The following is a 23727-nucleotide window of genomic DNA, read 5'->3' as shown; positions in this document are numbered from 1 at the left end:
GCTGGATTAACACTAGGTTGGAGGTTTGGAGACATACCCCGAAGTCTAAAAGGTTCAAGCTGAGCAGGACCAAGACAGAATACTTGGAGTGTAAGTTCAGCAGCATAAAACATGAGGTTGACATCAAAGTGAGGCTTGGTACCCAGGCCATTCAAAAGAAAGGAAGTTTTAAGTATGTTGGGTCAATTATTCAAGGAAATAGAGAGATTGACGATGATGTCATACATTGTATTGGTGCGGGGTGCATGAAATGGAGGCTTGCATCCGGAGTCTTGTGTGACAAAGAGGTACCACCAAAACTTAAAGAGAAGTTCTACAAAGCGGTGGTTAGACCAACTATGTTATACGGGGCAGAGTGTTGGCCAGTCAAGAACTCTCACGTTTAAAAAATGAAAGTTGCGGAGATGCGAATGCTGCGATGGATGTGTGGACATACTAAGAGAGATAGGATAAGAAATGAAGATATCCGGGACAAGGTGAGAGTGACCTCTGTGGAGGATAAGATGATGGAAGCGAGATTGAGATGGTTCGGGCATGTTTAGAGGAGATGCGCGGAGGCTCCAGTACGGAGTTGTGAGAGACTGGCTATGGACAATTTTAGAAGAGGTAGAGGTAGGTCGAAAAAGTATTGGGGAGAGGTGATTAGATAGGATACGGCGTGGGTCCGACTTACCGAGGACATAATCTTAAATAGGAGAGTATGGAGGACACGAATTAGGGTAGAGGGTTAGTTAGTAATTGAGTGTTTTCACAGTTATCCTTGCATACTGGTAGTCGCAGTATTACTTTTGTAGCCCTTGTGGTTGACAGTAGTTTGCCATGTCTTGTTATGTTGCTTTGGATTGCTTGTTTTTTTTTTTTTTTTTCACTATGTCGTCCTATTATCTTGAGTTATGAATACTTATTATTACTGTTTATTATTATTGATGCTTTTTCATCTCTCCTAAATCGGGGTCTATCGAAAACAGTCTCCCTACGCATCAAAGATAAGGATAAGGTCTACGTACACTTTACCCTCCCCGAACCCACCCGGTCGGATTATACTGGATATGTTGTTGTTTTGCTTTTCTGAGTATATTAAATTTGTGTGAAATTTCCTTCTTAGATACAAAAAACACTTGTAGACAAACACCAGCTTTGCCTGCTCCATTCTCCAGGTACCCTCTTAACAGTTCCCAGTTTCAATCATTTTTTTTCTTTTTGGTTTTGTTATTTTCTGCTTGTTTACTTTCCATTTTCTGTAGCTAATAGCTTTCTTTTCACTAAATTATGAGGAATTGGCTCAATTGCAATTGGGTTTTCAATCATACAACAAGGTCCCTAGTTGGAGCTACCTTTTTGGAATTCTATTGCATTTTGTTAGTTAGTTTCTGCTTGTTTACTTTCCATTATCAGTAGAAATTAATTATTTTAGGAGGAGGATCGGGGTGGATGAAATATGAGAGTGGGTTATTTTTTCTGAAATCGTGTTATGTGAATTAATTTGGGATTTCCGTCAAATGAAGGGATATTTGTTAACTTCCATAACGACATGTGCATAAATGACTCAAAATCGCAACTGAAGATATTTTTGGCCATTAAAACAAGTCGAGTAATACTTTTGACCTTCTTCCCAAAAATAAATTAGGAACTAAAAGTGAAATAACTTAAAGCTCACTGCTCAGTGATTATAAACGCTTATTTTTGTTTTCGTTTGACCCAATGTTTGTATATATTATACTCAGGGGTGCCAAGTAACATTCAATAACATGACTAGGAGCCTGTTTAGATGGGCTTAAAAAAAGCAGCTTATAAGCTGTTTTCAGCTTATAAGCTGCTATAGATAAGTTAAGCCAAACAAACCCAATTAATTTTTTGGGCTTATTTTAAGCACAAAATGGCTTTAAGCACAAAACCAAACAAAAAAATTGAAAACGAATTTTATAAAAGAACTTATAAGCCAATCCAAACGGGCTCTAGGTAACAACAAAAAACTAAGAGGAGGGAAATGCAATTAATTATTATTAATCCAAAAAAAAGAAGGGCGCGTTCATGCTTATCTCAATTAAACAGTGAATTCAACTAGTAGTACAGTTCACAGAACACATTGAATTTCAACAGGGTAAGCAAACGCAATGAAATCTTCACTTCACCTTCAAGTTTTCTTGAATTTCGAGCCTTAGACGCATAGCATATACCAAATCCCACACGGCACTGCATAAAGGACCCACATATTTACATGGTATCCCTGTTTTTCCCTTCATTTTCCCTTGAACTCAGTAAAGGTTGTTATCTTTTTATATTAATTCAGTTGTGGTAACTCTATATTGTTGAAATCAAGAAACCCCACTTGTGAATTTGAACTAAAAATTGTTTTTTTATTTGTTTTGTTTTGTGGGGTTTTCAAGAAATGGAGTTAGGGCTGGTCACCCTATTGAGAGCTGCATGGGTTGCTGCAATTTTGCCTGTTTTTATTGCTTTGATTCCTTCATCAAAGCTTAGTTTTTTCCAACAGTTTGTGTTAGGTTTTGCTAAACGTGGCAAGATTATGCAGTCTTCATCAAATGTAAGTATCCATTCAAAAACTTGTTAATCTTACAAAGGTTGCTAATCTCTTTTAACATTTTCAAGCATACATAGTTTAATTGATTAAGTTTTTCTTTTAAAATTGATCAATGTATATTATTTTTCCAGAACCTTATACGTCATTAGGTAACCGTATTCTGGCATGTTAACAGTCGAATACCATGTTTGTAATCGATTCGAGCTGAACATGAACCTTGTTAGTTCTGCTTACAATTTCTCCTATAGCATAGGATGTCGATATTGGTTTAGCTTCATGATTAAAGAAGTGAAATTTCAGCCACGCAAAGATGTTTTAGAAGGGGAATGTAATGGTCATTTGCATGGGGCTATGGGTTTAATTGTTGCAAGGCAATTGGTATTTCTAGGCTTTAAGGTTGTTGTTCTTGAAGGAAAGGGTCGACCTGGTGGCACAGATCGAACAAAGAAGATGACTGGTGGACAAAATGGGTCAGCTAGGTGTTCCGCTTGGTGAACGTTAGAACTGTGAATCTGGATATTTCTTCTGAAGTTGAATGGTTGTTTAAAAATTGTTAATTAGGGTGTGTAAGCTTAGGCAGACAATGTTGGATGAGGTTAGGAGTGTGGATGTTGCCTAAAAAATTGAGCAAATGCTTTTGGATTGGCATTTGCTAATTTGCAGTATGCTAATGCATCGTTGATGTCCAATTTGTGGATAGCGTTTTGCAACAAGGATGATCCTCATAAAATGAGGGTGATAATTGCTTTATCCCTGGAGGAAACGAGGAATCAAGTTTGAGGCCCTTCTATAGTTATCCTTCAGTCTCAGGTGGAGCACTTCTTGTTGCTCCAGCAATAAAATTTTAGAATTATCTCCTCTTGAAATTCACATGCCGAGAGTTGCTGATTGGAGGTCCATAGCTCCAGCCGAGAAATCAAATAATTCTTGTTAAGAAACCATTAGTGTTGGTAAGTTATTTGAGACTTCAGACCATAATTTTGGCAGTTTCTCTATTTTGTATGACCCAGCTCAACTGACCTGGAGTCTAATTGCAAGGGGAGAAATCTCTACATTTATACAGTCTGATCTCCCGAAGGCTGGCACTGGAGCTAAGCAAATTAGAAGGGGATCTGAGCAGGATACAAATGTTAACACATAATTTTGGGGTGAAATTGTATGTTGGAAAATTTACCTGCTACTGCAGTATCTGTAATCACCTTCATTGAACCAGTTAGATAACATCCATTTAAACTGATTTAGTTTGCATATGGCTCTCGTAGATTCAGGGATAAAATCCTTATCAAATTGAACTGGTTCAATGTTACTAGCGGAGTGTTGTACTGATCAACTTTTGGTAGTTGTCTGAGCGATACATTGATGAATACTGATAATGCACTTGCAGAGCTTTTAGAGGTTCAAAATAAGATTTTTAGCTACTCATTAAAAGTAGCAAAATAATCTTAGGAAGGAAACTAAAAAGAACGAGATGAGATATTTATATTATTAATTTATTACTAAAGGGGACATTTATTTGAGGAGATTTTGAAATTTTATAAAGATATTTTCCCAAAATTGTTTGTTTAAAGTGTTCTGGAAGTTCTTGCACAAATATTTATTTTGTAGATATAATTGAACATGATGTATTAAATTACTACTCGTAAGATGAATTTGATAGTTTCAATTTGTGGAAATTCACTATCCATTATCAACTACAACAAAAACCCCATTCAAGGTTAAAGTCTGTATTTTTGCTCCTTTTTTGACAGCCAATGTTTCATCATTTTTGTCTCGTATTTTTTTCTTTCGTTCTTTTTTAAACAAACACCATGCACTTCAAAAGAGTTATTCTCTGTACTTTTTTCAAGAGCTGCCCAAAAGTCATGTGCTTGGCATGTGTTTTGGTTGATGCTGTTAGTTTCTTGATACAAACTAACGGAAGGATGATTGTTGTAATCTTTAGATTAGTTAAGGGATGTTTTTTGCTTACTATGATAACATAAGGATGTATCTTTAGTTTGACCCATAGTTCAGGGATGTTTTTAGCCCAAAAGTCCTTCTCTAACCGTGTGTGTGTGTGTGTAGAGAGAGAGAGAGAGAGAGAGACTGCATGAGTGTGTATCGTGGTCATACTAGCAACACAGAAAATGAAAAAAAATGACAATATACATTAGCAGTCTTATTAATACTGCTAATTGTACCTTTCTTAATCCTAGCGTGTCTTCTATCAGGCCTTGTTGGCCTTACTCTTATCATTCAACTTAAATAAAAAAATTCTGTTGTTTGAAATAAAATTCAACTTCAAGTACTTGGTGACTTTACTCTTGTTACAGAATTTTATTTCAAGTATATGCTGACCTGTTTCTTGTTACCAGCTAAAGTATGTTGTAATTGTAAGTTGTAAACCTTATATAAGGTAGAACAACCCCTCGAGAGTACTTGTTATTACATATAAAGTAAGTCTATAGTTGCAATGTACAACTGTGTTATATGGTAGAACAACCCCTCGAGAGTACTTGTTTTGAAATATCTGCTTCTTTCGTCTCTGGCAATGTCTTTTCCTATAAAAAGAAAATTTCTGCAACTTTTACAAGAATATGAAGTTTCTGCAACAATTTTATTGACCTTTCACTTTCTTTGGCCTATTTTTCAAATGCAGAAACTCTCTGTTCCGCAGAAACTCTTCATTCACTTCTATATTCTAGCTTTTGTTTGGACAACACTTCTGCTAGCTGCTACCTGGATTTATGCTTATTGTACAACGCCAAAGATCTCAGAACCAATGCTTTTTTCTAGTATTGCTAGCCACTTGACTGGAGGATCGCGTATCTTCTCTTTACAAAGATCTCATATATCAAAAGAACAGAGAAGCAGGATTGCTGTATCGATCTTTCTGCTTTTATTAATGGAAGCTCAAGTACTGCGACGCCTGTTTGAGTCAATATACGTATTTAAATATAGTCCTTCAGCCAGGATGCACATTTTAGGCTATCTCACAGGTTTATTGTAAGTTGGCATCTCACTTTGTGTCTTTTTCTCATAAAATATTCCCCTATTTCTTGTTGCCTTTTATTAGCTGGTTCATAGTCAAGGTGGATAGCTAGTAGACTGTCTAAGGGTACAGCAGACTGCTGTTGTATTCTGTGTGTGTCTGCTGTTCCCTTTCTTTTTGGTGTTTTCTTCTTTTTAATAGAAACTTCAATTTTGGTCATTCTTTGTAATTTCACTTTGATCAAAATTTCATTGGCCTAGTAAAATGGTCTAATCTTTGATCTTAGCTGTCTATCTTTTTACGGAGCATAAATTCTTTATATATATGTAGAATTTCCAACTAGGCTTTATTTTTGATAAACTGCGTTGTAAATTTGTACAGTAAATTATTTGAAATGATTCACACTTTGTAGAAGTCTTAGTCCCTGTTTCCTGTTTGGTGAGAACACTAGTATATTCTCTTTTAGTGCCTAACTTCTTATAGTTTCCATAACACATAAACTCCAAGTTGTCCAATGGGCAAAACACTTTCTGAATTTTGTTCTTCTTGATCCAAGCTTCTATACAGCAGTTCCCCTCTCTCTTTGCTGCAATCATGCTACAGAGGTATACAAGTTCGGGTTGAGTTTGATTCAAGAGTTTATTGTCAAAGGAAAAGATAGGATGCTAGTAACTGAGGTTGATTGGCTGAGATTTTTGAACCCTCTCATGCAACTACGATGGTACACATGGATTGGTGCAGCTATATTTTGTTGGGGTTGGATTCATCAACGCCGTTGTCATGCAATTCTTGTAAGTGGCGTGTGCTATTGATTATAGATACGGATTCGTCTTTGAAGTTAGGAGTGTCTTTTGGTTATTTGGTTAATATATTATGTGCTTGTGCCGAATCTTGTCTATATGGGTATTTATTAGTTGGCATGATTTATCTTGTGGAAGAACAAAGGCTACCGGTATTTTCAATAAAAACCTAAAAGACGTTTTAACTGATCATATTTCCTGTTGCAAAATTGGTTTCAGTGTCTTAAGCCCTTCTCATTCACTTGAGCTCACCCGCGTTCATCATATACAGTACAATCACCACATTACAAGAATTGAGAAGGAGCATGAGAAAAGTGGGGCATATTGGGAGTAGCTATCTCAGTCATGAGATAGCTCGTATTTAAATAGATGAAGCAAGAGCACTTCTGATTTTCAAGTTAGAGTCAACTGATTTTTATTTGCTTCCATGTGATATTTTTTTGGCTAAATGTAATTATTTACCTATCAAAAAAAAAAAAAAAAAAAGAAAAAAAAAAGAGAGTATAAATCTCACCTCAGCATAGTTTCTAGGCGCGGAAATGGACTAAAGGTATATTAATCGTGCCATGCTGGTCAAGGTTATAGCAAGGTCAGAATATGGATTCTTGACTTTTAGAATTTTGTAAATTCTAAATGTGGAAACAATGCGCATGGGCGATGGATCTCGCTGCCAAAAAGACTGACTGTTAGAGTTAGGTTTTTTTTCATACGGCGTATTGGTGGCTAATAGGTTATGACTTCTGACAGCTGTAGCTACTGTAGATATCATTACTGAATGTGGTTCCACTCATTGGTTGATTTTCATTGATATCAAATACAAGGTATAAGCAGATAGTGAGGTTGGTATGATAGCATATGATGATAATACAATAGATGAATCAATAGCCTGTGAAGGCAAATAACTAGCCAATCCACTTCTGCTTAATCTTGTAAATAAGTCTTATACTCCGGATAAGTTCAGTTACATTAATAAGCTAAAGCAAATTGAAGTGATAAGTTGAAATTGAGCTTACTGATAATTACTGAGGTGCAAAATACTTCGCCGCAACAAAAGTATAGGAGCTTATAAGAGGTTTGACTAAAGAAGACTTCTTTGTCTGTTGCTTCGTTCTGTTGGATCTTCAAATTTTCTTTCCCAATTTCCGTGTGAAATTATAGGTATTTCTCGTTCAACTTGACAGCTGATTCTTTTATTATGTTTGTGTCGGTTATTAAGGCGTATTTGTTGTATGTTTCTGTCGGTTATTCCATTCATGGTAACCTTAGAATTCTTTAAATGTAGCTTCATTATTGTGATATAACATCTTTACTTTGCCAATCAGGGTTCATTGAGGGAGAACAGAGAACACAACGATGATTATTTAGTCCCTCATGGTGATTGGTTTCAATATGTTTCATCTCCACACTATTTGGCTGAAATTGTAACTTTTCTATCTCAATTACTAATGTTCTAGGAGTATTTATTTCATGTCTCATTACACACAAGAAGCTACCAATCTCAGTCAGGATATAATTTACACATTAGTTTGTTGCTTTTTACTCGTACTGAAGGTTATATATGCTGGCTTCGTGGTTGCTAGTGGATGTTCGGACCTCACGATATGGCTACTCTGGGGATTTACGGTATAACTCTATTCACAGTCCTGAGAAGCACCCCACTTTCCCACCCTTTATTTGCCGTGTTCATGTTCATTTCTGCACACGATTGTTCCAGTTACCAAAATGGTTAATGTTTACTTGTTTTCTGCAACGTGATGCGTTTTGTTGCAATCGCAGGTGGCAAATCTTGCCTTAGCAGCAGCAGAAACACATAGATGGTATCTGCATAAGTTTGACAACTATCCTAGGAATCGTTTTGCTATTTTCCCATTTGTTTACTAATTAGTGCTTAATGTCCAAGTTCTGCTATATTATTTCTTTGTGCGGAACTGTCTATATATAGGTTCTGTAAGCTAGATGTGAGTTGTTTCTTGGGTGCCATGGATATAACTCTATGGATCTGAATATCGCCAGCTGTTTTACTGAGCACTTCTGGTCCTTTTGTTTTTTCTTATTGCTTAATCTGTCATGCAACATAAATGAATGGAAATTATGTGGATGTGGCAGCACAAGTTGCAGAAATAAAATCACAGAGGTCATCATTTTTATTGTTTGACCTATATTTCCTTATTATTTGCCTTGTGTTTTAATGACCTTATTCAGTTTCATTAGACATCATTTATGCTATTGCTAGAGGTGTCAAAATCAACCTCTCAACTTGTTCAAGTTTTAAACGGGTGGGACTTCTCTTTAACGTATTGAACTTGAGATGACCTATCAAACTATTAAGACAAAAAAGTGAAACCTTGAGGTTGAGATACAACTTAAACCCAACAACAAAATCATATTTGGGGATTGAGCATTATATAAATTGAAAAACTTATGCAAATAATTTAAGAAAAATATATTAGACTTTTCAAAACAAGTAAAATACATGGGAGGATGAATCATGTCGAATGGGGTGGGTTATTACTCGTGGTGATATATTTGTCAAAAAATATAAATATGCACTGTTGACATGTGACCTTAGGGCATGCAAACTTTGCTAAACCATCAGGTGTCAACACTGGTATACATATCTATAAAATTAAAATTTCACCTATCTATACAATGTGATTTTCCGGCGAAGGGGTGTCGCTTGACACCTCTCGGGCAAGGGTAGCTCCGCCCCTGGTTATTACTCGTTATTTGATGCATGTTGACCCATGCAAACCAAAGGTTAAAACACAGAAATTACACCCAAATGACCTTAAAAATAGGCGGTTCTTGAACGGTTTACCCCCGCTTGTCCCCTGGGTAAACCTTCAGGATCAAAACTTGAAATTTTGTCCTAAGGGCAAGCGAGGTTGAAAGTTCAAGACCACCCAAATCCATTCTTGTAAATCACGCCAATATTTGACTCTACCTGCCCATTTGCAACCTTTAGCTATTGTGCAGAGAGATGTATATTGTCGCATTTTAACTAGCCGATAGTTTTATTTGCCTTTGGATCGGAGACATGCTACCCCAGGGAAAAGGGCCATGCACTCTCCCAGAAATTCAACCACCATCCATCATGTTTGGTACACAAGTTTGAAATGAAAAATCATAAACTACATCATAGGTAGAACAATGACTGGTCTCTCTCATGCTAAAATAAACACAATTTGCCATATTCAAATGACATGCCTGGTCTAAGTAAATCAGTCCCTTTTCCTAGTGCCTATCCATCCCTTGGACATGCGCACGAAACTTTAGGCATACAGATCTATGCCCCAAAACTTTGCGGGTTGGTTGGTCCTATAGTTGCGGTCCAAACTTTTGACAAGGTCCATGTCTTCTTTGGTGAGCTCAAAGTCGAGAACGTTGAAATTCTCCTGCAGTCTCTCCAGTTTCGATGATTTTGGAATCACAGCTGTGTTTCGTTGGATGCCCCAGCGCAGAACAACCTGGGCCACAGTCTTCTTATATTTCTCAGCTAGACCCTGATGCAATAAGTAACAAAAACAACCTCAATACACCCAAACCATCAATATGAATCAAATTTCTTGGAAAATATAAGAGCACAAGGATTTACTTTTAGAGCTGGATCCTCCAGGCATGATACTGTACCAAACCATTCAGTATTAGCAGCAGCACCACCAAGTGGGGTGTGGGCTGTAACACAGATGCCATGCTTTTGGCAGAATTTGACAAGAGATTCACGCTGGAAATAAGGATGAGTCTCGATTTGATTCACAGCAGGCTTCACTTTGGAGTATGCTAAGCAATCTCGGGTGAGAAAGATGTCATAGTTGCTGCACATTGATTCCCATTCCAAGAGTAAGAATACAAGCCCATTTAGTTTCAAAATAATCCCTAAAATATGCTCTAAAGATATTTAGTGGGAACTCACATTTGGAGGTACAAAATTTTTGCAGTTTCTGCTATTTTTAATCTCTTTCTAGAGTTTGCTGCAGTTTTTTAAGTGCAATTTCTGCTATTCTTAGTCTATTTTTGATGTCTAGTACAGTTTTTTGTTTTGCAGTTTCTAGGATTTGATGGGACTTTGCTAGAGTTTTTGATTAAATTCTTTTTTCCACAGCTCCCGTCAAATCTAACAAACAGAGTTCATTAAATATTTGACGAAGACCAAAAGTGTAAGGACCAAAACTGTTCAGACACTTTAGGGACTATTTGTAACCTACTCCTAAGTATAGGGGACTACATTTGTCATTTTCTCCATTCGAACACACAAACTAAGAGGAGAAAACTGCCGGTGAAATGGCAAGGCAACATCTGGTTTTTGTCAGCAATGCCTGACCTCAGCTATGAGATCACCCACAGCACGATAGCATCGTGAAGCGGAAAATTGAATCGGCTACCCATAGCAGCTGAATAAAGGTGAGTACAGCTTTTTAAGTCATAGGCCTACCTGATTCCTATGCTGTGAACCAAGCCCAGGGATACCAGATTTTCCATTGCGTGCCAAGTAGTCTCCAATGATATGGTGGTATCTATATCAAGAACACCATCCTCGCCCAATGCACTAGCCGTTGTACCAACTCCTGAATGCATTTAGAAGCAACACAATGAGCCATTTCAAAAGTCGACAAAATTCTTTAGTTTCAAGACTATGCACTAAAATTTGAAGAAGTCCAAGGTAATAAGACCAACAGTGTCACCTGTATGTCTTGTGGCGACGGGGAAGTGAATAAGGTAGAGATCCAGATAATCAAGGCGTAACTTCTTAAGACTGTCTTTACATGCCTCAAGAACATGACCATGGTCTGAGTTCCAAAGCTGCAAAAAAGAGAGCCGATATTTATTGCCAGCTATATTTAATTCTCAGCAAAATGCTAAAACTGAGTCGGCAGATAGAATTATCATTTTCCGCACTGACCTTGGTTGTAATGAAAAGATCCTCCCTCTTCACGAGCCCCGCTTGAAATGCTTCTGCAAGTGCTTCCCCAACTTCAGCTTCATTTTGATAGTCAGCTGCAGGCAATACCAGATGTCAGGTCACACTATTCCAAGAGCCTACCTAGTAGCTCCATTTCAAAAGAACCTACATAGTACTCCCTCCACTTTTCAGTTCACGAGGAGTCAATTTGGGACAGAGGGAGATAGCAAAAGACACATTCAAAACTTAAGTGGGTTAGTGGAGTGTAGTAATGCACCTATTACTTGTTTGCAACAATGTGCAAACACCCTTAATATAAATATACATCTTTTAACATTTTTAAATAAGGTTGATGTCCAAGCAGCTTGTACGCACCTTAACTATTTCATCTGCTACCGGCTATCTCTCCACTAGCACATGTACCGATAACTATGCCCGCCAAAAATTAAGCAAACGTGGAAGAAATCTAGTTCTTTTTTCTTGCTGGGATTTAACCATTTTCTAACTATACATACAAAATTCAGGTGAAAGAATATCGATGCACCTGAAACTCTGCGCTTAAAGTGTATCCGCCCCCTGCTAGTCAGGAGCGAAGCTAGAGAATAAGCTACAGGCTCGGCAGAAGCCATTATCTTTGGCCGATATCCTGTAATTGTGCTATGTATAAATAATTTATCCCGAACCCACTAAGCTGTCTTTTTTTTAAAAAAAATTCAGAACCTATAAACTCAAAAAATTTTGGCTCCGACTCTGCTGCTAGTAGGGAGTACAATCTTCTATTTGAAAAAGATTAATGGAGGGGCCATGCCATAGCATTAGTTATATAGTTAATTAACACTAAAAACAACAATCGAGAAAAAACCATATGTTAAAATCTAGAAATCCAAATGTGGGACTTTTTTTTTTTTTAATTATTTATCAATAGTGAAAATAAGTAGTGATAATTTACCAGCACAATCAAAGTGACGGTAACCAATCTTGATAGCGTTGATGAGAAGATCTTTTATATCTTTGCCTTCCATTCTCCAAACACCAAGTCCCACAACTGGCATCTTGAAGCCGCTGTTCAGTGTAATCGCCATTTCTCCTGATTTTTTCTTTCTTTCTTTCTTTGGGACTTGCTTGATTGCTTGGAACTTGTGAATATGCAGGTTTTTGCTTCATTTTATATAATATAATAATATGGGCCTGCAAAATCAGTTACGATTTTGCTGAAAAAATATATGGGCTCCAAAATTTATATGTTGGCCCAATTAGTCTTATGGTCTTCCCAGCATGTCAAAAGAAATTGAGAATTGAGCTCTTACCATCTTGGACTATCACCTGGATTCCACCAAAAGACAGAGATTTGAAATGAATTGAAGCCCTTTTGACCCTCAATACTACTCCGTCCTTCCGGATGTTCTTTCAATTTCGAAGAGTCAAACTTTTAAATTTAACTTAATATAACGACAACCGATTGAACTTGCAACTAAATTTAATTTTGATTCTCGAACTAGACTTGTTTCAATGGAGCCACCCGAACACATGATAAAGTATTTTTATTAGACACTTTCAGAGTCTATTAGGTACTTATGTTAACCACATAAAATATGTTATTTTTCTCAATTATACACATCAGCCTCAATTGATACATGCCTGATAATTTACCGTTACTAAGAGTAATGCATATAATTAAAGGATGTGATATATTTTAAGTGGTTAACTTATGCATGAGCATTTGAGAATAGGCACGAAATTTTTTTCAAAATTTGAATATAAAGTGTATAATAAAAACACTTTATCATGTGATCAGGTGCTCAATTGGAACAAATAGTAATTCGAGTGTCTAAATGAAATTTACTAACAAATTTAAGGGGTTTGCCGATGTACTAAGCCTTTAAATTTTGATCGTAAATTTAGACATACAATCTTTAAGTTTATTTTAATAAATTTTACATATTTGAGTAGTTAAAAATTATAAGTCATAATAATTAACAAATTAAAATATTTAAAGGACATGTATAAACGCTGCGGTCAAAGAAAAACTAGTTTGACTCTCGAAATTTGAACGACAGCACCTAAATCGGTACAAAAGGAATATCTTATAATTTCGATAAGGATTTTAACTTATATTCACCAACAAGAGTAACAAGATTTTTACACTATCAATGTAATTTCACCCGCTGTAGAAGGTTGATTCCACTTATAATGGTTAACTAGTCAATTTAACCGCCCTTCACGCAGTCATTGAAAAAGACGGTATATATTTCTCATATTAGATCCAAAACTCTTCTTATTATCAATCTGTAAATTTATTTCCGTTAAATCCTGTAAGTAAAAGAAATTATTTTCTAGTAATTGATCGTGTACTTCACTAATTACCAAAATAAAACTGTAACAATTGAAAACTTTATATAACAAAATGAACATTAAATAAAAAGTTAAGGAACTAAAACTAATTTTGTTAAAAGCATTATGACAAAAAATGATCTTCATCTATTCTACCTGCAGCTTATTGGAAAAGGTTAAAGGCATAAAAGAAACTTTACGGGTTGTTTACATTGGCATTCTAAAATTAATGCTAAAACACTATTTTTTATTAAAAATAAAATGAAAAACGCTTTTATGGAAAAATAAAAGGAGAAAGGAATTAGATTAGAATAAAGAAATAGAAAGACATAATGTTGGCACCAATTTCGGCGCTCGTAACTCATTCTTCTCCTTTTCCCTCCCAGCCCTGTCACCTTCTGCCCTTTGAGAACAACATTTCATCTCAATTACAAAACAAAGTACTCCACATCATTTTCTCCTCCTAATCTGCTGTGAGATGATCCATGGTTGTCGGTTACAGTTTACAAATACTCCAAGTCTTCAGCCTTTTAGTTTTATATGCTAATTAAACGTTCTCATTAATTGGGTTATATATTTAGAGTCTTTCGTTTTTTTTTTTTTTTAAAAAAATAAGATAAATAGAAACACAAAGATAAAAAACCAAAAAAAGATAAATGGAATTCTAGGCCATAGAGAAGTGTCACATCACCTTATTTATGCCTAGTTTTATATTATATATAGATTAAGTACAATTAATTTTTGAGCAGCCTGATATTGTAATGTGAAAAACTTTAACTGTCTGTGTATTAAAAAATTTAATAGTATTTGCTAAAGCCAACTTGGTAGAAATTCTTTAGAAACTTCAAAGAAAGCGTAGATCCACCAACAACAGAAAAGTTAAGTCCGCAGTTAGTGCAATTTAAATGTCATATTACTTTATAGGAGTAACTAGTTTTATTACAAGCCTCTAATTTATAGATCAAGATTCAAGGCACAGGGGAACTCTTTTTTCCAGGAAAATCTTAAAATCCCTTGGGTGATTCGGGAGAAGCCAAACATAAACTACTGTCCCATCTATAATATTGTCACTAATTGGTGGCATTACAGTCCAGACAACCCTTTAGATTTTACATCTTTAGTCCTTTTCTCTAAAGAGGCATATAATCCAAAGAGCAGCATCGTCTTTTTGTGAGTCCAAAAAATCCTAAAAAGAAGCAGAAGGCAAATATAAGAAGAAGAAAACAAGAAACAATGTAAAACACATGAAGCAATCGTCAACAATAAGATCTTCCCTCTTCTCTCTTTTTACCAAAGATTCTACCTATTCTCTGCCGAATCTCATTCACTGTAAAAAAGCAACACCAAATTATCGTCATTTGTATGGTTGTGAATATATGGGGCAACACGTATCTTACCAGCACAAACAAAAGCCGCTCCATTAGAAAATTGAGTTTTAACAGACTTTATTGACAAATCACATGATCCACGATGACCTACTAACCGAAAAAGCAAAGCTCTTTTTCTGCAACAATTCAAAGGCCACAATGCTCATATATTCTAAACCATGACATCATTGCCCATCTGATGAACAAACCTCACGACCTTTAATGAGACGTTTCGAATTCAAATCTTGGTAAAAAGGGCAAATTCAAATTAATTCTAACTATACATAAACAAAAAAGAAAACGATGTCGCTACGTGCAAAGAACTTCTAAATGATGCAACTCCACCTACCCCCTTTCTAAAAAAAAAAAAAAAAAAAAAGGCCTCATCATTTTGGCACTAGCACAACATTATCATTAACGAATCTAAGCCACATATGGTCTTGATGACCAGAATCACCACCTAACCATAAGCTGCCAAATCCTAGGAGGTTTCAACTTTCAACGTTTAATTCAATTTGGGTAGGAGCATTATTTTTCTTTTCCAAAGAGAGGGAGAGAATAATAAATAAACATACTAAAACAAAATGCATTACACAAGGAGGATATTACATAGGAAGAAGCCGAATCATACATCAAATTGATTCGGCCAAGTCCCCACTCTTCCTCGTTAAAACAACCATAACAGAAAGTTGCAACAAGGCCACAGGGATAATCCCTGCTTTCTAACTGCATCTTAAGAAAGTAACATAAAATAAAACATCACCAACTAAGGGGATTATTGAGAAAAACAGACGACCTCAAACGACAAACTAAAAATAAACTGGAGATGCTACGAGTCTACTCTCCAAGCAGTGCAATTAATAGGACCAAATCTCATCCTCCCCTGTTGCACAATCTGCAGCATTGTCATCGTCGGAGTAGTAATAGCCACCATTATTCGCGACGGTGGCTGCAGTGAAGCAGCAAGACGAAGGCGCAACAAGGTAAGGCATATTGTGGAAGGACTGAGCTAAGCTATCGGTCAAAGATGCAAAGTTCAGACCTTTATCTTCTTCTTGTTCAAAAAATTCCTCTGCACGGTGCTTGAGAGTCTCGAACATGAGTTCGGGCTCGTGCTGCATCGCCCGGAGCACATCCGCGCAGGACGGGCCAGGTACAGAGCGAGTCACAGCAAAGCTGTGAGGGCTATCGCTCTGCACCACCCGCACCATGCTGGGCCCACCAAACAAGTTGTGGAGCCCTCCGAGCGCCTCCTCATAAGCCCCACCCAAAAACATCCCCAGATAATACCGCTCACCATCACCACTTCCGAAATCGTGCAACGGCAAGCTTGATTCGCCACCAATGAACTTATCTATCTTCCCATCGCTGTCACAAGTCAGGTCGGACAGGATCCCTCTCATTACAGGCTTTTCATCTAAACGGTGAATTGGTACAATGGGAAACAATTGATCAATAGCCCAAAAATCAGGAATTGAGGTGAAAATCGACAGATTCACATGGTAAATGCGGACAGGATCAGCAACTCCGATAGCCCTTGCGACCAAGTCGCAAATGCTATCCACTGCTGCGAGCTGTTCAATATCCAAGGACCCTTCTTTGAACTGTTCCACACATCTCTGTTTCAACTGATCAGAGTAAAGGAGACACGTGTCGTACTCTCCATGAACCGCAGCAGCAGATAACTTCCGGTAGTCAGCACGGGCATCTTCATTGAGAGTCTCTGCTAGGGTTTGGAGACCACCAGAAGAAAGCTGTGGAGAAACATGCGTACTTGAAGCAGACACAGCTTCAAATATCAGAATTGAATGGTGAGAAACAATTGCCCTTCCACTTTCACTGCAAATAACTGGATGCTTTACGCCTTTACGGTCACAGACAAATTGGACAGCTTGGACAACAGTGGAAGCATATTCTTGAATTCCATACCCAACAGAGACATCAGAATCGCATGATTTAGTACCATCATAGTCAATTCCAAGCCCGCCTCCACAATCAATGTATTTCATTCCAGCACCAAGACGGACTAATTCAGAATAAATCTGAGTGGCTTCACCAACACCATCAGCTAGTAACTCCGTCGATGGGATCTGGGATCCAATGTGAAAATGCAATAACTGAAGACAATCCAGCATTCCAGACTCCTCCAACTTCTTCACTACACGAAGAATTTGAGCTGTTGTCAACCCAAACTTACCCTTTTCACCAGAAGTGGATCCAAAATGACCCGAATGCTTGGTCCTGAGTTTAGCACGAAGTCCAATTACGGGCCTTACAGCCATTTTACGGCTGATATCAATCACCAGGTCAAGCTCCTCTTCTTGTTCAAGAACAATTACAGTGTTCAAAAGGAGCTTTCTTGCAACCAAAGCAAGCGAAATATACTCACTGTCCTTAAAACCATTGCAAACAAGAAGGGCATCAGCACTGCCTTTAGATAGACAGCTCATAGCCAACAGGAGCTCCGGTTTAGACCCGGCTTCCAAACCAAACCGGTGACCCGACCCGAATTTCACAATATCTTCAACAACGAACCTGTCTTGATTGCATTTCACAGGATAAACACCTTGGTAATGACCCTCATAACCATTTGAACCAACCGCCATATCAAAAGCAGATTGCAATGATTCCAATCGGTTCTTCAAAACATCAGGGAAGCGAACAACAAGAGGAAGCTGAAGCCCGAGCCCACCCAAATGTTTCGGGTCAGAAGCCTTTTTCACGACTTTCAAAAGATCAATCTCCTGATGAGGAAGAGTCTCAGTACCGTGTGGCTTAACGGAAATATCTCCGTTAGAGTTAACAGAGAAATACGGAGCACCCCATCCGTCAACCCGATACAGATCAGACGACATTTCCGGGGACCAATGGGAACCGGCGGCGTTAGGTACGCCGGAGGAAAAGAACTCCGGCGCCGGCGAAGGAAGAGAGCTATCCCTAGAGAAGGCATAGCCGAGAGGAGGAGAAACAACAGCAGCGTCTACACAACAACCTAAGGCAGGCATCTCTTCCGATTTTTTCTTAAGAAAGAATCAAAGAATATAGAGAAATAAAGAAAGAAGAAGCTAATTAATTAAGGGTTTAATTTTGTACAGATTGGTGATTTTGTAGCCCAATGTTGTAATAGATGGGGGCTATTAAAACCCGCCGAGGCACGAGGCCCCGGCTACCCCCTCAAAAGAAGCAAAAAAAGAACTGAATCAAAAGATAATCACCTTCTAAAACACTCTTACACGATCCAAAAATCCCCACCCTGACTTCAGAAGGAGATAATTTCTTGGTTTAAAACAAAGAAAATTAAGGTAACGGAATTAAAAGGCAAAACAAAACTAAAATTCGAATAAGAAGAATACCATACAGATATTGAAGATGAGAGAAGTGGACGGAAACCTAACTGTGAAGTTTTTTTTTTTTTTCTGTTATGGGAATTGAGAAGAGAACGTGAAACAACAACTGTGAAGTGAGCGAGATTTGCATGGAGGTGACGACGCTTTATATAGGGGGAAATTCCGTGGCTGGGCCGTGGGCCCCAATTTTCGGCCCATTTAAAGTATCTGACTTTATCTTTTTCTTCATTTGATGGTAATAAATCAAAAAATAAAAATAAGAAAATGGTAAGAGTATGAATATTTTTCGTTATTTGTTTTTTGCAACTCTTTAATTTTTAAAAGTATCTGACTACAAAATTCTCTATTTTTATAAATTTCGTGTCAAATCAAAACAGATAAATAAATTTAAAAGGAGGGAGTATATGGTAAGAGTATGAATATTTTTTTTATTTGTTTTTAAAGTATCTGACTTTCTCTTTTTCTTTATTTGATGGTAATAATAAAAAAATAAATAAGAATATAGTAAAAGTATGAATATTTTTCATTAATTGGTGGGCTAGAGATTCTTTCGGGCCGTGGATAGACAGCGGAGGGTTGCCGCGTGGCCTGATTTTGGGGTTATCTCGGTTTATCGTATCGTCATTCGAGAAGATAAGGTAAGCGTGTTAGGTATGAGAATATCATGAGTATTTGAGGAGATATTGGTAGTTACTCACTTACTTTTGTGCTCATGAATAGGAAGGTTCCCTTGGATCTGGATTTTTGCAATCAAGGGCGCGGGACGAAGCAGGGTGAGGCAAAACGAGACAGGCTTTAACTAATTTTTTCGAAAATTAAAGAGAACAATGAGTAGGGCATATTAAATAAAAATACAAAAGTTTAACTATATTAAATTTATTTTTCAAAAAGTCAAGTATAAGTAAGTTTTTTTTATGCCGGCAAAGCGAATTTATGTCAAGCAAGACATGCAAGTTAAAAATATAAAAAAGCGAAGCTAGGAGAGGGTTAAAAGCTTTTGGGGGATAAGGTTTTAAGCGAACTCGTCTTGCCTCATCCTTCCCCATTTGCCATCTCTAGATATTTGTTCTTCATTTAATTTGCTTATATGGAAAGATAAATTATAAAAATCCACAGTGATTTCTTTTGGATTTTAAACAAGATAACAAATTTCTTAAACACATCCTGATCCATTTGCCATCTCTTGCAATCTGGTTCTCAATTTTTTTTTTTTTTAGAAGGCTAAATTACAATAATTCTTAAGTGAAAGTTCTTAGATTTAAACTAGAAGATAAAATTATAAATGAGGATTCAGAAAATTAAATAAGATTTTCCTTTTCTAGCTATCTCATTTTTTGTGGGTGCAGGGTGGGGTTGTTTCTTCACATATCATTTATAGCAAGTTAGCTACTAAGCCTGTTTGGATGGGCTTAAAAAAAAGCAGTGTAAAAAGCAGGTTTATAAAAAGTTGCTTTAGATAAGTTGTTCAAAATGGGTCCAATTATTTTTTTGGACTTATTTTAAAGAAAAATTGTAGGCTTGCAAGACAAAATGACTTTAAGCAACTTATAAGCCAATCCAAATGAGCTCTAAGGCTATTTTCCATATTTATCTCCTCCTATTAATGTTTAAATGAGATTGTAAAAGTTTCCTTACCAAAAAAAAAAAAAATTGTTAAAGTTGGCATCCTACTTGAACCAAACAGTGTCATTTTATTAGATCAAATAAGTGCATTTTATCTAATAAGTACGTAATGTTAGACTTAAAAAAATTAACTCAAAGCATTAGTATCTCTTCTTTATTATATGTATTTATTGTTTTGCCGCAATTAAAGTGACTACATTTCCTCAACTCCGACCTAATATGACTTAGTCCACATTGAAGAGAAAGGCCATACATAGTCCCTTATCTATGGGAGTAGGTCTAAAATGGTCCCTTAACTATACATTTACCGATTTTAGTCCTTTAACTATTCAAAAACTTATCAAATTTGGTCTCCGTCTATTTTTTATACAAACAGCGTACAAACCCATAAACCTCCGTGAGATTAATGTTAAATCATTCCTCAAACCTGTCTCTCTCTCTCTCTCTCCCCGCTTCTTTTCCCTCAAGTTCATTCTTTAACCTCAACTTTTTTCCTCAAGTTCTCTCTCGCTTTTGGTAACCGACGGAGTCTATTGGTTTTGTAAAAAAAAACCTACCGACTCCCGTCGGGTTTTTTTTTTTTTTTTTTTTTTGAAATGTAGGAACTTGGAATAGAACCCGAGTATGTTCCTTGGCATTAAAGGGTTTTAACACTACACCACTGATATTCTTTGTTCATATACTTACATTGATTTAATTTATACCGTTTTTTTCGCTCTAAAAACCGACGTGAGTTTCGGTCGATTTTTTTATAAAAAAAAAAATTAAAAAAAAAACCGATTTGACTCCATCGGTTTATTTTAGAAAATAATATAAAAAATAATTATATTTTTTCGCGCATTTTTGCGCAAAAAATAACCGACGCAGTCCGTCAATTTTTGCCAATTTTTTAGTAGTGTTTGAGAGAATGGTTACAAAAATTGTGTGCCTGAGTTTGTCTTTTCGAATTTCAGAGACTCGAGAGGGATACCAGTGCCAGAATGCCCTTTTCTTTTTTTTTCTTTTTTTAACAAGAGGAACTCGAGGAAAAAGAAGCGAGGAGAGAGAGAGAGACAGTTTTGAAGAATGGTTTAACATTAATCTCACGGAGATTTATGGGTTTGTATAAAAAATAGACGGAGACTAAATTTGATAAGTTTTTGAATAGTTAAAGGACTAGAACCGGTAAGTGTATAGTTAAGGAACCATTTTAGACATACTCCCATAGATAAGGGACTATTTATGGCCTTTTCTCCCACATTGAATTACACCCAGAATTTGATCAAATCGATTCTTGAAAATGTATGGCGGCAGGAGTTTTGGGCCATAAGCTGCATAGAAGTCATTCTTATACTCGTCACGTTTCGCACCTCGAGAGTCAAATTACATGAACTTTGACTAACATTTTATGATATATATTTTTCACCATATTGATAAGAAGAAATTTAATTTATACTCCCTCCGGATGAAAAAAAGTGTCCACTTAGCCTTTTTTTTGGGTAAAAAAAGTGTCCACTTATCAAATCAAGAAAGAATTAACATTATTTTTCCAGGTTTGCTCCTATTAAGTGTTATATGATTAAATCTCAATGTTTATTTAATTAGGGATAGTTTTGTCAAATTATCTATTTTTGTCTAAGAGTTAGTATTTTCTTAAGGGATGTGCAAATGGCTAAATGGAGTCTTTTTTTATTCAGGAAGAATTAGGTGCCGTTTGGCCATAAAAATTATTTACTTTTTTCCGGAATTTTTTTCACTTTTGGGCGTTTGGCCATAAATATTCCGAATACAACTTGAAGTTGTATTCCGGAATACCAAAAACTCAAAAAACTTGTTTTTAAAAAAAAATCACTTTTTTCACTTTTTTACAACTACATTTCACCAAAAACTACAGTTTCAAAAACTATGGCCAAACACAACTCCAACTTCAACTTCAAAATTTCAAAAAAGATGAATTTATTTTTGATATTTATGGCCAAACGCCTACTTAGTATTTTTTATAGTCAAATTGACCCTCGACTCTCAAAAAATGAAACATGCTAATTATTTTAGGACGGAGGTAGTAATTTATTTATTAGTACATCTTATTTGAAAAATACGAACAAGGAGACAAATGGTGTGCCTTGGAAGGGTCTCCGGCCTCAGCTATCTTATCTATACATACAAACACACTAGCTCTCTTTTTTTCATTGGTCTCGCTAACGTAAGTGGGGACCAAAAGACACACAACCCTAAATCATAATTCTGATCGCGAATCATGTGGTGCAAGCCACGGAGGAGAAATTAATAATTTTGATTCAAATTCTATTACGTATTAAAAATTTCACTAGATTAGGTCAAATAATAATAATCATTTTGTACGAATTTTTTGTTTTTCTCTTAGGACCAATTTGATATTGAGATTTTTGTTTTCGCGAAATGCAAATAGTGTGTAAGATCACTTTTGGTCTTAGGCTTTTATTAGTTAGTCCTGGTAAAGCCCCAAGCACCGTATCTTCTTGAAATGAGGCCATTGGTAACACGACACAATGACTCCTTATTTTTATTTCTTGTTTAGTTTGTTCAATTAATTCTTATTTTTATTGAATTTATTTTATAGAATAAAACTAAACAAATAAACGAAACGAAGTTTTTATAGACTTTGAACGCAATACATTAAATGGTTTGTTGTGTAACTTGGAAGTCGAATTTGTCAAAGTTTAAATTCTAAATTGTCAATCCCTTTAATTTACGTGTTTCGAATGTTTACCTTTGTCAGAATTTTTTCTCTCTATGTAATGAACAAAGAAAATATTAGTGGTGTGGGAAAAAAAAAAAAAAAAAAAGCGCAAGTGGTGACATAGAGAATCTCCGTATCTCAATGATCAAAGAGAGGGAGCCCACGGCGGTGCTTTTGTTGACGCGCATGACTCATTGTTTTTACTTTTATAGGCGAAAATCATTTTAGTCCTTCAACATTATTTTAAAATTTAAATACCTCCTCTAATATTGAATAATTTACATTTTCATCCTATTATCTCAACTTTCGGTCATTAATCGGTAGCTTTAAATTAGTTGACTGATCATTAAAGGGATAAAATAGAATTTCACTTATATTCTTATGAGAAAAGACATCATCTCCCCCCTCGAAACTTAAGAAGAAAAACTCACTTTTAAAGAACTAAACTTAACCTGCAATTATTTACCCCCCTAAACAACTTAATCCTGTAATTATTTACCCCCTTAACGGGTGACGTGGCAAAAAGCCGTACCAATTTCTTAAAAGCGCGTGGGATGAAAAAAATAACACTAAAAAAAATAACACAATCCGACAGACGTCATCTTCTAATGGATGATATATTAAGATTTTCTTAATATTTTATTTTCTATTTTAAATTAACTTTTTTCCTTGTCTTTCTCAATCTTTTCCCTTTCCCGTTCTTCTAACTCCTTCTTCCCATCCTCCCCTATATTGCTCTCGATCCTCATCTTCTTTTTCTTCTTTTTTTAATTTTTTTTCCTTTCTTTTTCTAGATAAATTGAAGAGAGCATATACAATAAGTTAATGTTAATGCCATTGAAGAACAAAATAAGTTAACGATAATGCCATTGAAGAACAAAAAAGTTAACGTTAATGGCATTGAAGAATCGAGTACGATTTTAATGCCATTGCGATTCCTTCACCTTTACTTTATTACCACTACGAAAGAATACACCGCCGGGTATGTTGTTGTTGTTCAAACCCAATTTCGAAAATTTCCCAATTTAAACAATACCCACTTATCTAAATCACTTATTTCTTCACTTTTTGTTACAATTCGTCATTGAAGCTTCATATCTTCGGCATACAAAGCACATAAAGCAAAAGACTCACTTGAATTGCGTAGT

General features: G+C 36.2%; 3 protein-coding genes across 4 annotated transcripts; 1 reads left to right on the top strand and 2 right to left on the bottom strand.

Annotated features, from left to right (window-relative positions):
• Positions 1 to 1989: 1989 nt before the first annotated feature.
• On the top strand, positions 1990 to 8350 carry LOC132065075 (polyprenol reductase 2-like). Of its 2 annotated transcripts, XM_059458308.1 has the most exons (7): positions 1990 to 2221; positions 2388 to 2545; positions 5181 to 5527; positions 6070 to 6304; positions 7636 to 7734; positions 7865 to 7936; positions 8090 to 8350. In XM_059458308.1, the coding sequence occupies exons 2-7, from the start codon at positions 2390 to 2392 to the stop codon at positions 8192 to 8194; spliced, it is 1014 nt and encodes a 337-aa protein (XP_059314291.1). In that variant the 5' UTR covers positions 1990 to 2221; positions 2388 to 2389; the 3' UTR covers positions 8195 to 8350. The 2 variants fall into 2 exon arrangements, with proteins under 2 accessions (XP_059314291.1, XP_059314292.1); XM_059458309.1 differs by having other exon boundaries at positions 1990 to 2545.
• A 950-nt stretch (positions 8351 to 9300) lies between these two features.
• LOC132065074 (NADP-dependent D-sorbitol-6-phosphate dehydrogenase-like) lies at positions 9301 to 12365 on the bottom strand. The gene is made up of 6 exons (XM_059458307.1): positions 12163 to 12365; positions 11214 to 11308; positions 10996 to 11113; positions 10746 to 10878; positions 9909 to 10128; positions 9301 to 9816 (listed from the first exon to the last, which is right to left on the bottom strand). Exons 1-6 carry the CDS (start codon positions 12293 to 12295, stop codon positions 9586 to 9588), a joined length of 930 nt encoding a protein of 309 aa, XP_059314290.1. The 5' UTR covers positions 12296 to 12365; the 3' UTR covers positions 9301 to 9585.
• Positions 12366 to 15482: 3117 nt separating this feature from the next.
• LOC132065073 (arginine decarboxylase) lies at positions 15483 to 18382 on the bottom strand. The gene has a single exon (XM_059458306.1). The coding sequence runs from the start codon at positions 17914 to 17916 to the stop codon at positions 15769 to 15771; it is 2148 nt and encodes a 715-aa protein (XP_059314289.1). The 5' UTR covers positions 17917 to 18382; the 3' UTR covers positions 15483 to 15768.
• Positions 18383 to 23727: the final 5345 nt, after the last annotated feature.

Source organism: Lycium ferocissimum, chromosome 7 (assembly GCF_029784015.1).
Source record: "Lycium ferocissimum isolate CSIRO_LF1 chromosome 7, AGI_CSIRO_Lferr_CH_V1, whole genome shotgun sequence".
In the NCBI taxonomy this organism is placed as follows: Eukaryota; Viridiplantae; Streptophyta; class Magnoliopsida; order Solanales; family Solanaceae; genus Lycium; species Lycium ferocissimum.
The sequence above is the reverse complement of the archived record's forward strand: the minus strand, read 5'-3'. Positions and strand labels throughout refer to the sequence as shown.

Bases quoted from the DNA above. Each gene is read 5' to 3' on its own strand.
- LOC132065073 (XM_059458306.1), bottom strand. From the start codon at position 17,916: ATGCCTGCCTTAGGTTGTTGTGTAGACGCTGCTGTTGTTTCTCCTCCT.
- LOC132065075 (XM_059458308.1), top strand. From the start codon at position 2,390: ATGGAGTTAGGGCTGGTCACCCTATTGAGAGCTGCATGGGTTGCTGCA. The intron at 5,528-6,069 runs GTAAGTTGGCAT...TCTTGATCCAAG, and splicing joins GGCTATCTCACAGGTTTATT to CTTCTATACAGCAGTTCCCC. The intron at 7,937-8,089 runs GTATAACTCTAT...TTGCAATCGCAG, and splicing joins GGCTACTCTGGGGATTTACG to GTGGCAAATCTTGCCTTAGC.
- LOC132065074 (XM_059458307.1), bottom strand. From the start codon at position 12,295: ATGGCGATTACACTGAACAGCGGCTTCAAGATGCCAGTTGTGGGACTT. The intron at 10,129-10,745 runs GTAGGCCTATGA...ATCAATGTGCAG, and splicing joins GTTCACAGCATAGGAATCAG to CAACTATGACATCTTTCTCA. The intron at 9,817-9,908 runs GTAAATCCTTGT...TTATTGCATCAG, and splicing joins TGGAGGATCCAGCTCTAAAA to GGTCTAGCTGAGAAATATAA.